Raw genomic sequence first — 14,725 nt, 5'->3', positions numbered from 1 at the left:
GCAGCTGCCATCGTTTCAGTGGTACCTCTGTACTTCATCTTGAACAACAAAATTGAGATTTTCACTGAAATCCATTAAAATTAACACTGATCCTTCGTCAAATGTTTCCTTCTTCATTTTCAGATAATCAGATTGTGATTGAGAAATAAGAGTGTGGAGTAAGTTTTTCAATCTTCTTAATTAGCATGCCACAGAATTCTGATAGAGAAGTGATGTGAACGCTTAGTCATTCTGTCAGTTGATACCCATTGACTGTACTGAACCATCTCATCAGGATCATAGTCTTCTATTTCAGTTTGTAAGTGGGTTTGAAGCAGTGAACTGGTGGGGCATTTTTCACAGAGACGTAGCATACAGGCACAGTTATTTATATCACGTTATTATTTTAATTAGATCTTGGTATGTTTCTTTACTAGAAGTGGAAATTAGAATCAATTTAACATTTTGGTGGCAAATACACACACATATGGTATGTGTTCCTGATGTACCTGTAAGAATACACAGTTTTGATTGAAGAGAAGCAAATTTTGAGAATCCTATTTCGTCGTCAGGGTACTTTTTTTTATAGAGAGAATACAGTTCAGTTAAATTACTTGAAAACAAGTTGCTTTTGTTCATAGGTATTTTTGCTGGTGCTCACTTTGTCTTTCTTCCCAGGCATTATTATTGTGTTTTCGTCATCCAAATAAAAACTCTTCAACTTTTTGAACTGTATGATGCGGCAACGTCTTTCCTCTTTTCTGCTCAGCCATTGATAAAATACACTTCTCTATTAAAAGAGCTCTTGCTTTTCGTACCAAATATTCAGAAACCTGAAATTTGGAACTGACTTTCTGTCGAGACCAAGTTGGCAGCACATGAGTAAGTAATTGAATTTTTTCACAATTATTTGCATATTCAAATTTCTGTTTGATTTTGTCCATGAGTTCATCATGATGTTTTGCCTTTTCTTCCAGTTCTATTAAATCACTGTCAGGGATAGTGCTTGTATCAGCAGCCAGCTCAGTTTGAAATTTTAGTTCTCAGAGCCCCAGCTGCTGATTCCAATTTTCGTTTGGCCGCTGCATACCGACTATGCCGAGCAGCTGAATGCAGCTTTGCAGGAGATATTCCTAAGCTAGTTAAGCTAGTATTAGCATAGATTTTTCAGGAGTCTGCACCTTCACATTTCTGACATTTATATAGTCTGGTGATGAGTTGTCACTTGCTTATTTTTCGTTAATAAGTTTGATACAGGTTGGGCACATTTTCTTCCCAGGAATAATGCTAAGGCTTCTCATTTTGAAGGTCTTTACCTTTTCTAAACTAATTTCACGCAATCCAGATGAAACAGATCGTTTATGGCACTTGAAGGGATCACAGCAAATTTTCTTATGTAGAGAGAATCTGCACAGGTACCTGTCTTTGTGTTTAACACACACACACACACACACACACATATGAAACACTTAAGTCACAGTATGAATGACTGTTGCTTTCACCAAACCAAAAATTCTTGTTCTTCATTGGTCACTTCATTCACACAAGTCAGGGCGTTATCACATATATCTTGCAGATACTGTCCAAGAAAACACTGCCTACTTGCACTTTCCATACTGCTTCAGTCATAAAACCAATATTTGTCATAAATAATTCAAAAGATGATTGGTGTAACCTAAAAAGTAATTAAATAATGAAAAATCATTATATCCCATTGTCTCATTACAGAAGTATTTTACATTAACATTGTAACATTAGGGGACTTACTTTTGTTTTGGAATGAATAGTTTAAAATTGCAACAGTTGAATTTTTAACCAATAATTGACTCTCGGTACAACTCAGTACAAGGGGTCAGAACTGCATGCTCAGTGAACACATGACTCAAAACAAAGGAACTGGATGATGCAGTACATGTAGTGGCAATAAAAGAGTGTTCTCAGATATGATTTGTTCCTAGGGAAATCCAGTGTAGCCAACTTCAGCAGTTTAGTGGTGACATGGTAGTCATGAATTAGCAACTTCAGTATTTCTTTTACAGTAATGTTTTTTTCACACTTCCTATTATTTCTACAAACTGATTCTTTTTGTGTGACATAATGGAATATTTATAATAATATTGTAAATTTTTCAGAGGTATCTATGAGGGCCAATACCTTAAATAAATTATAATGTCCATGCCTGGATTTTCTTTAAAAGAAATTATTTACTATTTTTTTCTGAGATGTAGATGATGGTTATTCACTACTAGAAGCACAACTATAAAAATATAAACCTTCCTCTTTAACTTAAAAAAAATTCAAGGTTCCACTGTAGGAACTACTGCATTTTTAAATTATAAAGGAGCTTGTCTATGAAAGCCTGAATTCCTGAATCTATGCAACTTCTTTTTATCATAAGTGAAAAAGTAATTGACCTGAAACATTTACATTTTGGAAATGTGAATATATCTAGGTAAATTTACACTACCCAAAATTTCGAGTATTTGCATGATTAAGGGTGTCATTTCCTAAAATTTCTGGATGATTTCACATCCTGTTTAGGTGCAGGCTATGCTGCATGATACTCCCGACAGGCACCAGAGCAACATGGGTAAAGTTGACTCCATCGGGGCCTTTATTGATCTGAAATTAATCCACGTCATAGGTTCATTAAGATGTGGCTGATTGTGACACTACAACAGTTCAGTGAAGTGTATGTTGGTGCCACTAGTCAGGGAAGCTAACTGTTTCGTGCCCCGCCCACTATTAGTACAGGGTCCTCTTATGAAAAATTCTGATGTAACATCCCTAAGCCCTCCATCACTTGACTTGGCTCCACATTTGGTTTGAACACAGGTACGCAGCCTCTAAACTTTCCTGTAACTGAGGCCTTACACCTCATCCATGGCCACTATGTAGCAATGGCAATTTCTTCTTCCTAACGCTTCGCACATTCTCAGATTTCCTGACATCAGTTGAAGCGTGCTGGACATTTTCTGCTGTTGTAATAACACGTGTACACTGTGAATGATCTGAATACTAGTTAGGCAATATAAAACATAGTTTCATTATTTTACAGGTATTCCATACCTCAGACAGGATGAAGAGAAAAGACTGAGGGAGAAATTAGAGGAAAAACACAAAGCTAGTAGTTCTGCAAAGAATTGCAGCAATGGTGATGCAAATGATGTAATTCCAGTACCTGCAGATAAAGCGGAATTCATAGAAGATATGTGGTTAGTTAAATTAATTTTTATTTAGCTGAAAATAGAATATACAGAGTAGTACTATACAAACAGAATTATGGTGTGACACCAATAAGTGGAGAAACTGTCGTGAATACTCAATCCAATTTTGGAGAAATTACATTTTCCTGTTCAGTAAATTATATTATTAATTTGGATTATAGTTATAGATTTCAGCAGTAGACTTCTTTGAGCCATTGGGCTCACTAAGGAAGAATCCATCATGGCTACAGTTAAACTTAAAAGTTTCAACTTTTGTCCTGATCTTACTGCAGTTAGTCTCAAACTGACACCGTTATATTTACCTCCTCATCAACCACTGCCGTGTTTCCAGCTCTCTGTCCAGGCAGCAGTAGTGCAGCTGCAGACTAGAATTTTGCCATCTTCTTCTTAAAATATTATTGCCTTGTTTCAATTTGCATCCACATACTTTTATTGTACTAAAAATCATTGAGTCTTGTACCACAAATTTTAAAATGAATCACGTATTATGTTCATGCATTACTCAGCAAGGTGAACTGATAATCTGACCATAATGGGAACTAACTTGGCCACATGACTAGAAACAGTCATGTTGCAATTCAAAGTAACATGTGCTGTTATCTTGCAGCACGAGCATGAAAAGTGATCATGAAAGTGATTGTGGAAAATACCTGTGCAGAAAGCCGTGACAACTTGCTGTTGGCACCATTGTTTTACTGTCAGTGAAGACGAGAAAGGTGTGATAGTACCAAAAGACCGCCACAGAAGATAAAAGCAAATGTTTGCAAGCAAAATTTAAGTAAATGAATGGTGTGAAAACTATTCAGAAAGGAATATTATACTGAATGGAGCAGGATTTGAGTACATGTCCCAAAACAACAAGTAAAATGCGAGTTTCTGCGATATTGATAATCCAAAGAAAGCTGTCTTTGCAAAAACTTCTTGAACTCGACTTCCAGGCAAGCAGAGAAACTGCTCCATCTCTGTAATGTCAGTCTAAACCATATCTGAATGAATGAGTCATTATAAGTGAACAAGAGAACATACTTATAAAAAGAGTTTAGTAATTAGATTTTGTACAAGAAATAAAGTAAAAAAGTTAAAGTGACCAGTGGTTTATTTGTGTTTCATACGTACTTCACTGTGAATAATTGTTGTAAAGTGACAATGTCCAGCAAGTATTTTGAAACAATAGTGCCAGGCAGTGTTTCATTGTTATGAATACAGATTTTTGTTTTGTGGTCACTTCCCCTCTGTGACTCCTCATGAACTAACATGTAAAAGTGGTTGGGTGGGGTGGGGGGATGGTACTACATAGAGACATCTACATCCATACTCCGCAAGCCACCTGACGGTGTGTGGCGGAGGGTACTTTGAGTACCTCTATCGCTTTTCCCTTCTATTCCAGTCTCGTATTGTTCGTGGAAAGAAAGATTGTCGGTATGCCTCTGTGTGGGCTCTAATCTCTCTGATTTTATCCTCATGGTCTCTTCGCGAGATGTACGTAGGAGGGAGCAATACACTGCTTCACTCCTCGGTGAGTCTTCCACTGGAGTTTATCTATCATCTCCGTAAAGCTTTTGCGATTACTAAATGATCCTGTAACGAGGCGCGCTGCTCTCCGTTGGATCTTCTCTATCTCTTCTATCAACCCTATCTGGTACGGATCCCACACCGGTGAGTAGTATTCAAGCAGTGGGCGAACAAGTGTACTGTAACCTACTTCCTTTGTTTTCGGATTGCATTTCTTTAGGATTCTTCCAATGAATCTCAGTCTGGCATCTGCTTTACTGAAGATAAATTTTATATGGTCATTCCACTTTAAATCACTCCTAATGCCTACTCCCAGATAATTTATGGAATTAACTGCTTCCAGTTGCTGACCTGCTATATTGTAGCTTGTCTACATTGAGATTCAGTTGCCATTCCCTGCACCATGTGTCAGTTCGTTGCAGATCCTCCTGCATTTCAGTACAATTTTCCATTGTTACAACCTCTTGATATACCACAGCATCATCCGCAAAAAGCCTCAGTGAACTTCCGATGTCATCCACAAGGTCATTTATGTATATTGTGAATAGCAACAGTCCTAAGACACTCCCCTGCAGCACACCTGAAATCAATCTTACTTCGGAAGACTTCTCTCCATTGAGAATGACATTCTGTGTTCTGTTATCTAGGAACTGTTCAATCCAATCACACAATTGGTCTGATAGTCCATATGCTCTTACTTTGTTCAATAAACGACTGTGGGGAACTGTATCAAACACCTTGCGGAAGTCAAGAAGCACGGCATCTACCTGGGAACCCGTGTCTATGGCCCTCTGAGTCTCGTGGACGAATAGCACGAGCTGGGTTTCACACGATTGTCATTTTTGAAACCCATGCTGATTCCTACAGAGTAGATTTCTAGTTTCTAGAAAAGTCATTATACTCGAACATAATACATGTTCCAAAATTCTACAACTGATCGACGTTACAGATATAGGTCTATAGTTCTGCACATCTGTTTAACGTCCCTTCTTGAAAACGGGGATGACCTGTACCCTTTTCCAATCCTTTGGAATGCTACGCTCTTCTAGAGACCTACGGTACATCGCTGCAAGAAGAGGGGCAAGTTCCTTCGCGCACTCTGTGTAAAATCAAACTGGTATCCCATCAGGTCCAGAGGCCTTTCCTCTTTTGAGCGATTTTAATTGTTTTTCTATCTTTCTGTCATCTATTTCGATGTCTACCATTTCTTCATATGTGCGACAATCTAGAGAAGGAAATACAGTACAGTCTTCCTCTGTGGATCAGCTTTGGAAAAAGACATTTAGTATTTCGGCCTTTAGTCTGTCATCCTCTGTTTCAGTACCATTTTGGTCACAGAGTGTCTGAAAATTTTGTTTTGATCCACCTACTGCTTTGATATAAGACCAAAATTTCTTAGGATTTTCTGCCTAGTCAGTACATAGAACTTTACTTTCGAATTCATTGAACGCCTCTCGCATAGCCCTCCTCACACTACATTTCGCTTCGCGTAATTTTTGTTTGTCTGCAAGGCAGTTTTGCTGTGAAGTTCCCTTTGCTTCTGCAGCAGTTTTCTAACTCGGTTGTTGTACCACAGTGGCTCTTTTCCATCTCTTTATGATCTTGCTTGGCACATACTCATGTAATGCATATTGTACAATGGTTTTGAACTTTGTCCACAATGAAGACCAAACTTTTCTAATTAATTAAAAGCAGCTTCTCCACTTCATTTTACTGACAAAATTTTGTCAGAAAATGGTTCCCTCTCTACTGCCACCATAACTTCTAGACCTATGAAACTAGTCCAGAATCTTGAAAATAAGAAGAGCCATAGTCACAATATCTCGGGCATCTTGCTCTCTAAACCAGGAAAATAATGGTTGATGATTTTGCTGTTATTAAATAAACATCATGTGTCACCTTGCCTGATGCTAGTCTTTCGATGCAATGCTGCTTCTGTGACCTGTGCTTTAGTAGGTGCTTTCATGTTCAGCTAGCTTTTCATTCAGTCTCAATAGGCAGAGTGGACCTCCTTCCAGACCTCTCTGTCAGAAAAAAATTGAAGTGGTTGCTGGAAATTGAACTGGGACTACGTAGTCAGTTTGCTTTTTTGTGTTATTAGCTTTGTGTGTTGTGATGTTAGAAGACTTGAAAGGCTATGTATCATGCCAAAAATGTGTGATGACTGCTGAAGGAGAGACACTTTGATTCCAAGACAACTGAAAAATATAACAAAATCACTCTTCAAGGATTTGAACATAGTGTCCACACTGAAGTAGCAAATGACAAATGAACAGAGGCCACTGGGGAAAATGTCAACATCACTGGGCGAGGCAGTTTTATGGAAACTGACAGTGAAGGTTCATGAGCAGCTAAGGCAAGATGTATGGTACATTTTGTTTCTCTTCTTGTTCTAAGTGGGCACTTGATTCAGAGGTGAGTAAAGATGTGTGGTGTGTGACAGTGCTCCTCCTGTAAGACTACCAGAGTGTATGCTGCTGCTACTTCCTTGCCCTGCTTATCAGGCTACACGTGATGGTGCTACCGCCGTGACCAGATAACCAGTTCACCTTGTGAGGTGATAGCTATTCTTCTTCTGAAAAATGAAATTTATTATGTGCATGAATTAAAATTCTGTTGTATTATAGACAACATTCTACTTGGTCTTGACGGCATGTGTTGCTTGGTACAGTCTATCTGTCTTAAGTGAAGAGCGAGAAGTGATCTTGGAAGGGGGGGAAAAACATTTCTGTGGGAGAATGCTTCAGTTACTTGTATAGGCATGATATGAAACTGTTTCCTGTCTAGCATTGTAGTTGAGGTACCCAGTAAGAGTGTTAATTAGTTAAGTGAGTTGATAGACAAAACTTCCACATTACAATAAAATGGCCATAATGCAATGAAAAGATATTTTCATAGTTGAGAGTGTTAATCAGTCATAACATAGTCCTCATACTAAAGAGGAACAGTGAAAGAAATCTTATGTAATGTTGAGAGTGCTAATCAAAGGACTGCAATGTATAGCAGTATGAGAAAGGAACATAAAAATAAAATACATGATTTGTTGGAATCAGGGAAGAACTTAAATGATTTTGACTATAGACCTTCTTTCGTAGATGTTTGAGAAATAGATCATCCAGCAAATGAGGCACGATTTCCATCCTATTCAAAAATAATCATCATTTTGTAAATGTTTGTATGTGGTAAAACAGAAGATTTATTTTCCCTCATAGAAGGATGATTTGCAAAAGACACATTGTGGAATGAGGTTTCAAAAATCTACCTCTTAATTACTATTTGTCCAGTTCTATGAAAAATGCTGGCTGCTTAAAGCCTTTTCTCAGTAGTGTTGCTGCATATGCTGAAACCCCCATCAAAATTTGTGTACTGATTTTCCAGTTGTAAGCAGAATAGGTTGACATCATTGGGACAATTGTTTTCTTCTATCACTTTATGTAAAAATAGTCTGCCCCGATAGCTGAGTGGTCAGCATGATTGATTGCCGTCCTACGGGCCCGGGTTCGATTCCCGGCTGTTGTGTTGTCTTCATCATCATTTCATCCCCATCCGGCACGCAGTTCGCCCAGTGTGGCATCAAATGTAATAAGACCTGCACCAAGGCGGCCGGACCTGCCCTGCAAAGGGCCTCCCAGCCAATGACACCAAATGCTCATTTCCATTTTTCCATGTAAAAAAAAAAAAAAAAAAAAAAAAAAAAAAAAACCATTTAACTTTCAGTGACTACTCAACTGATATTTTCTATTGTAAGAAAAGGTACTAAATCCTTTGAATTAAATGAACTGTAGCTTTTATGTTGAAAATCCAACCAGACTGTTCCCATACCAGACTCTTCCCATACCAGACTCTTCCCATACCACTCTTCCCATACCAGACTCTTCCCATACCAGACTCTTCCCATCAGTTAGGAAGTGAATGTGATTGTGATTGTACGTACTTTCAGATGGACAGGTACTGCATCCCAATTTGTAGTAATTGCCTAAATATTATGATTTTCATTCATCTTTTAGCTTAATTGACTCTTCAGCACTATGATTTGAAAGGAGATTATATACTGTATATGTACAGAGTTAATGCATGCCCCCCTCTCTCTCTCTCTCTCTCTCTCTCTCTCACACACACACACACACACACACACACACACAGTATCGGAAAAAATATTAATTTTTAGTATATTTGTTTCAGTTTCTGTTGAGTTGTTTCATTGTGACTAGTGACATAAGAAAAAGTTTTATGAATTTATGAAATATGTGTGTTGAAGATATTTGTATTGATTGTTGTAGCACCCGTATAAAAAATTTCCTATCGGAGGAGGGGAAAGAGGAGCTTACTCTAGAGGGCTGTAATGGTTTTGTACGAAAGTTGATGTACCAGGAAGTCTCAGAGCGCTTCCGTGGAGTGCGACTGGAGACACGCAAAGCTGCTGGTGGTGACAGAATACTGGTTGCTTCAAGACTCGGGACAAATGAAGAAGAGCAGCAAAGACTAAAAGATTTACAACTAGCAGAAATTCAAGATCTTGATTCTGCTGTTGGATTTAGTCGTGTTATCCGCATGCTTTCTCAGTCGGTGCGTCAACATTCCATAAGTAAACAGCTGCTGTCCATATGATGAAATATTAATTTATACATGATGTATTACTTATTAACTCACTAGAGTTATTTGTTTGTTAAATTTATTTCCTCCTAAATGATTAGTTACAGCAAATACTGTTTTATTTAAGAGACATGTTTGGAAGCATTGAGGCTATAACTTCGGAAAAAATTGCCTCCCTTTCTTATTTATTTATTTTTAAAATTGTAAAGATACAATTTTTTTGATATCCTATCATTTTTGAATTCCAAATTTAAAGAAAAATTATAAGCTCTTTGTTCTTAAATAATGTTGTTAGGTATGTCAGGGCAAAAGAATAGGAAGAAAGTACTTTTATCATTCACCTAATGGAATTGGTAACTTTGTACCAGCTACAAGACACCCAATGGACAAACACTACACAAATAAATATTCTGAGTTTGTTTCTTTTAAGAAGTGGTGTTTTCTTAGGGTGGTTGAAGGACAGATCACTTGATGTTGATTAATATAATGTTTGGTACAGTCAGTTAGTGTGCGTAGCATTTTGATATCATTTAGGAAATAACTGAATATACCACTATCAAATATGTAAATAAACTGCAACTAGAAACTTCCTGGCAGATGAAAACTGTGTGCTGGATGCAGAATCGAACCTGGAACCTTTGCCTGACACAGACAAGTACCGTACCGATTGAGCTACCGAAGTATGACTCACAAGCTGTCATTACACATTTACTTCCACTCAGGCTATGTCTAAGCCATGTCTCCACAGTATCCTTTCTCCATGGAGTGCTAGTCCAGCAATTTATCCAAGAGAACTTTTGTGAACAGTCTCCTTGGGTTTGTTGCCAGATCCTAAAATCAGCATTACTCGAAACATCGGTGATCTATCTGTCCACCATTTCGAGGAGAACCCTGCTGCTGCTGCTGAAAGCTGTTGCTGAATTTGCAAATTGTTATCCCATGTAGGTCTCCATACTGTACATGGTACATGTGCTACCCACCACATTTGCTACCCTCGAAGACAGGGTTGGTGATGCCACACATAGCAGAACACCAAAAACAATAATATTGTCATGTAGAAGAAGGTGTAATTAGATTAATGACAAACACTTCACTCAACGAAGGTTTATTTAGCACTTGCACGTACAAGAGGGCGGAATGAGCAGCCTCTGGCCAGAACATGTACAGTATGTATACAGCTACAGAACATCCCACTACAATGATTCTTGACATTTGTGGATACTTCTAGAATGTACTCGAACTGAATATAGAAATTAAAATTGAGAGTCCAGGTGAGTTTTGAACTCAAGAGCCTCCATGCAACAGTTTAATATCATAAACACTACTCCATGGTGCTACTCAGCTTCTTCTGCGACGTTGCTCCCTCCTTAAGAGAACAGCGTCTCGTTGTTACATCGCCCTAGTCTGGGAACGAGTCATCGGTCCTGCACACTCCATCTCCTGATGACTGATTCTCACCCTGGCAGTGATCTTCTTAGAACTTCTTTTGTCGCTACACTTTTCGTCACCTTTCTGCTTGTTTCCTGTCGTTGAAGCTTCGAATTTACCCTGGGTTGCAGGATCCTTATAGGGCTTCATTTGAAGGGTGTGGACCGTATCTCTGATCTTTCATCGTCTTGTGCCGGGATTGAAGTCTTTAACTTCATTAGTAACATCAGACAACTGTTGACAACCTTATAAGGTCCAAAGTTGCGTCTGAGGAGCTTCTCTGAGAGACCAACCTTCTGAACAGGAGTGAAGGTCCAGACGAGGTCACCAGGCTGGTAGACAACAGGACAGTGGCTCGCGTCATACTTTCGGCGATTGTTTTCTTGAGTCTGCAGCATGCAGAGTCGAGGTAACTGCCGAGCTCGAACTTCCTCAGCTCTGGTTAACACCTGGCTGATGTAGTCATCATCTACGTCATCAGGATGTAACGGAAACACAGTGTCCACCATCGTAGTCTCCTCACGCCCATGCACCAGGAAAAATGACGTAAATCCTGTGACATTTTGGTTGGCAGTGTTGTAGGCAAACGTCACGAAAGGTAGCACCTCGTCCCAGTTGCTCTGCTCAACATTGAGAAACATTGATAGCATGTCGGCCAAGGTCTTATTAAGGCATTCAGTAAGCCCGTTTCTTTGCGGATAGTACGCATTCGTCATGTGATGAGTAATGTTGCATGACGGTTTATCTCTGTCACAACATTCGATTGAAATTTTTCCCTCAGTCCGTAATTAAAGACCTTGGGGAACGGTGTTTTAATACAATGTCTTCCATGATGAATTTGGCTACCTCGGATGCTTTGGCTGTTTTTCCGGCTTTTGTAATGGCATAGTGTGTCAGATGATCAGTGCAAACAACAATCCATCTATTGCCACTAGCAGACGTTGGAAATCATCCGAGGAGGTCAATCCCGACATGCTGGAAAGGTGTTTCGGCTGGTGGAATTGGTATGAGTCAGCCAGGTGGTTTCTGAGGAACTGCCTTTCTCCTCTGGCACTCTCGACAGTGTGACATATAGTGATGGACACTCCTAAATAAACCGGGCCAGAAAAATCTCTTGTGGATTCTATCATATGTCGTAATAAATCCTAAATGTCCAGCCTCAGGTGTGTTATGGAATTTCTGTAGAACATCTAAGTGCATGTGTTTAGGAATCACTGGTAGCCACCTCTTTCCAAACGGATCAAAGTTTTTCTTGCAAAGTAATCCATTAACTACCTTAAATTGTCCTTTCACATCCTCTGACTGATTTAAGGCAAGCATAACTTGAGATATCTTGATGTTCTCCTCCTGCTCAGCAGAGAGACATCCTGGAGTGCAGTGGGACAGTCACTATATTCATCAAAGTCTTGATGGTCTTGCACAGGGTTTCTTGAGACATTTGGCATCTTGGTGTTTACTTCCACTTTTGTCCACTATTTTAACGCCATACTCTTGGTGATGTAGTGCCCACCTGGTGAGTCGTCCCGTTGGATCCTGAAGACCTGTCAACCAACAAAGTGAATGATGGTCTGTAACAACTGTGAATGGCCTTTCATAGAGATACTGTCGAAATTTGCACATGGCTCAGAGCACAGTAGTTAAGTAGTTTCTCTCTGCTTTAGTAAGTCAAGGTGTATATGACCCAGGAGATCTGGGAAAAACCCAAGAATTTTTTCATCCAGGAGAAAGCCGGGAATTTTTTATGATTCTGGGAATTTTTCATTGTTTTAGTTTTCAGTGAAATACTCTAACAAAGAATATTACTGTATCCCACTTCTGCAGAATAATACTGCAGTAACAAAACAGGAATGAGAGAAAAAAAAAACGAAAATAAAACGTAAGTCAGAAAGGAAATGCGCCATATACAACAACAAAACACAGTGCTCATACCAAGTGTCAAAGTGTGTCATAGGCTTTAGGAAGAATATACAATGCTTCGTAACAACAAATTGCCTCCAATGAGCATGATGTGACAGCTGTTTACAGAAGATTCGTTTTAATGCAAGATCTTTTAATGTTTTACACATACGAACATACGGGCTTCCTGCGTCATCGTAGCTGCGCAAGCGCAGTGATGCTTGTTATCTGGCACTCTGCAACTGCTGAAACGAGCCTATTTCTAACAGGAGATGGGAAAATATTGCGAATGGTGGTTTGAAAAGTGTTACTTCCAAAGTAAATTTCCTTTTATGCAAGATGAACTATATGTGAGAATGTACGATGAATTTCTTAAATCACTCTTTGGGGACAACCATCTAGAAAAATTTCAAGCTCAGAAGATCAGACATTTACGTCTTTATTAAAAATTTTACTGGCATATTAGTGTTATGTATCTTAAAGTGTAACACCCGCAAAAAAGATCAACATTATATGTCGAAGCTTAGTTTCTCTTGCAGCTTATTAATCTTGTAGACCAATATTATATGTGAAAGCTCTGCTTTTCTTGTAGCAACAATATGTATATTAATTTAAACCATTAACTTTTCTTATTTGTGTGTTCAAGCTACTTAAGAGTGATCTTGCTATTTGCTGACTACATTACGTGTCCTACGCTGTCATCAGCTGGCGAAATCACGTGACATGAGCTGTGACTGGCTTACAAAAGCATGTCGCAATCTCAATTTCAATGCTTCAGAAAGTAACATGCGGTGTTTGGTCGAATTCGAATTTATACCTTCGTAACACCAAAATATGCAGTGTACATGTTGCTGCACATCGAAGATCTTTCCAAAATGTGTTCCCCCCCCCCCCCCCCCTGAGTTTCATTTTCTAAAGTGCTGGAAAATTCTACGTCGGTGAATAAAGCCATAAACCATCAAAGGATTGATAAGTTTTACAATGCCGAGGAAAAGTATACTGTCACTTAACACGGAAAACGTTTTTTTCACCCGGTAGAAAGTGTATTTTCAACCGGGAAATCCGGGAATTTTTTTTCTTGTCCATGTATACAACCTGTTTTGTCCTAGAAGCATAGGCTATAACCTTCTGTTTTCCGTCCGAAATTTGCACCAGAACACCACCGATCCCTATCTGTGTGTTGTTCTGTAGGTGCTCTCTCTCATCATACAGACCAAGTACAGGGTTAGTTGTCTGAGCTTTTCGCAGCACATCGAAAGAATTTTGTTGAGCACCTCCCCAGATAACAAATCTTGGAGTGGCTTGGCTTTGATAAAACATCGGTAATAAGAACAAAACCCAAGGAAGCTTTTCACATCTCTAATACTTTTTGGAATAGGAAATTCCATTATAGATCTCACCTTTTCTGGGTCTGGCCACACACCTTCATTTAACACAAGGTGTCCAAGTATCTTGATTTCTTTTGCTCAAAAGAGAGACTTTCTTGGATTAAGTTTCAGTCCACCTTGTCGGAGACACTTAAGAATGGCCCTCAATCTTTTTACATGTTCATCAAATGTGTCTGAGAACACTACAATGTCATCTAAATAACAAGACACATCGTCCACTTCAGGTGACTTAGAAGATTATACATCATCCGGTCAAAGGTTACTGGTGCGTTTTCTCATGATCAGCCTCATCTACTTCGATTTGCCGGTATCCCGAATACATGTCCATGGTTGAGAAAAACCTAGCCTCCTTCAGACAATCTGGTGTATTGTCAATTCGTGGAAGAGGGTAAATGTTCTTTTTAGTTATCTTATTAAGCTTCAGTTATCTTATTAAGCTTCCTGTAATAAACTCAAAAGCACCAGCTGCCATCCTTTTTCCTGATGAGAACTGCTGGCGACGACCATGGGCTCTACGAAGGCTGAATGATGCATTTATGACATTTTCTCTATCTCGTCACGAATTATTCAACATTCCATTGCTGACACACAGTATGCTCTCTGGCTTATTGGTTGATGGTCTCCAGTGCTAATCAGGTGCTTCACCGTCAGTTTGTCTAATTTGCTCTTCACCAGTGGATTGAAGCATTCAGAGAACTCTTG

General features: G+C 39.0%; 1 protein-coding gene across 2 annotated transcripts in view; it reads left to right on the top strand.

Annotated features, from left to right (window-relative positions):
* LOC124777982 (poly(A)-specific ribonuclease PARN-like) overlaps positions 1-14,725 on the top strand; it is a 269,719-nt gene that overhangs the window by 45,626 nt on the left and 209,368 nt on the right. For both annotated transcript variants that reach the window (XM_047253551.1, XM_047253550.1), the window contains exons 4-5: positions 3,038-3,194; positions 8,999-9,284. In XM_047253551.1, coding sequence (XP_047109507.1) covers positions 3,038-3,194; positions 8,999-9,284 — 443 coding nt within the window. The remainder of the gene's footprint in view (positions 1-3,037; positions 3,195-8,998; positions 9,285-14,725) is intronic.

This window comes from Schistocerca piceifrons, chromosome 2 (assembly GCF_021461385.2).
Source record: "Schistocerca piceifrons isolate TAMUIC-IGC-003096 chromosome 2, iqSchPice1.1, whole genome shotgun sequence".
In the NCBI taxonomy this organism is placed as follows: Eukaryota; Metazoa; Arthropoda; class Insecta; order Orthoptera; family Acrididae; genus Schistocerca; species Schistocerca piceifrons.
The sequence above is the reverse complement of the archived record's forward strand: the minus strand, read 5'-3'. Positions and strand labels throughout refer to the sequence as shown.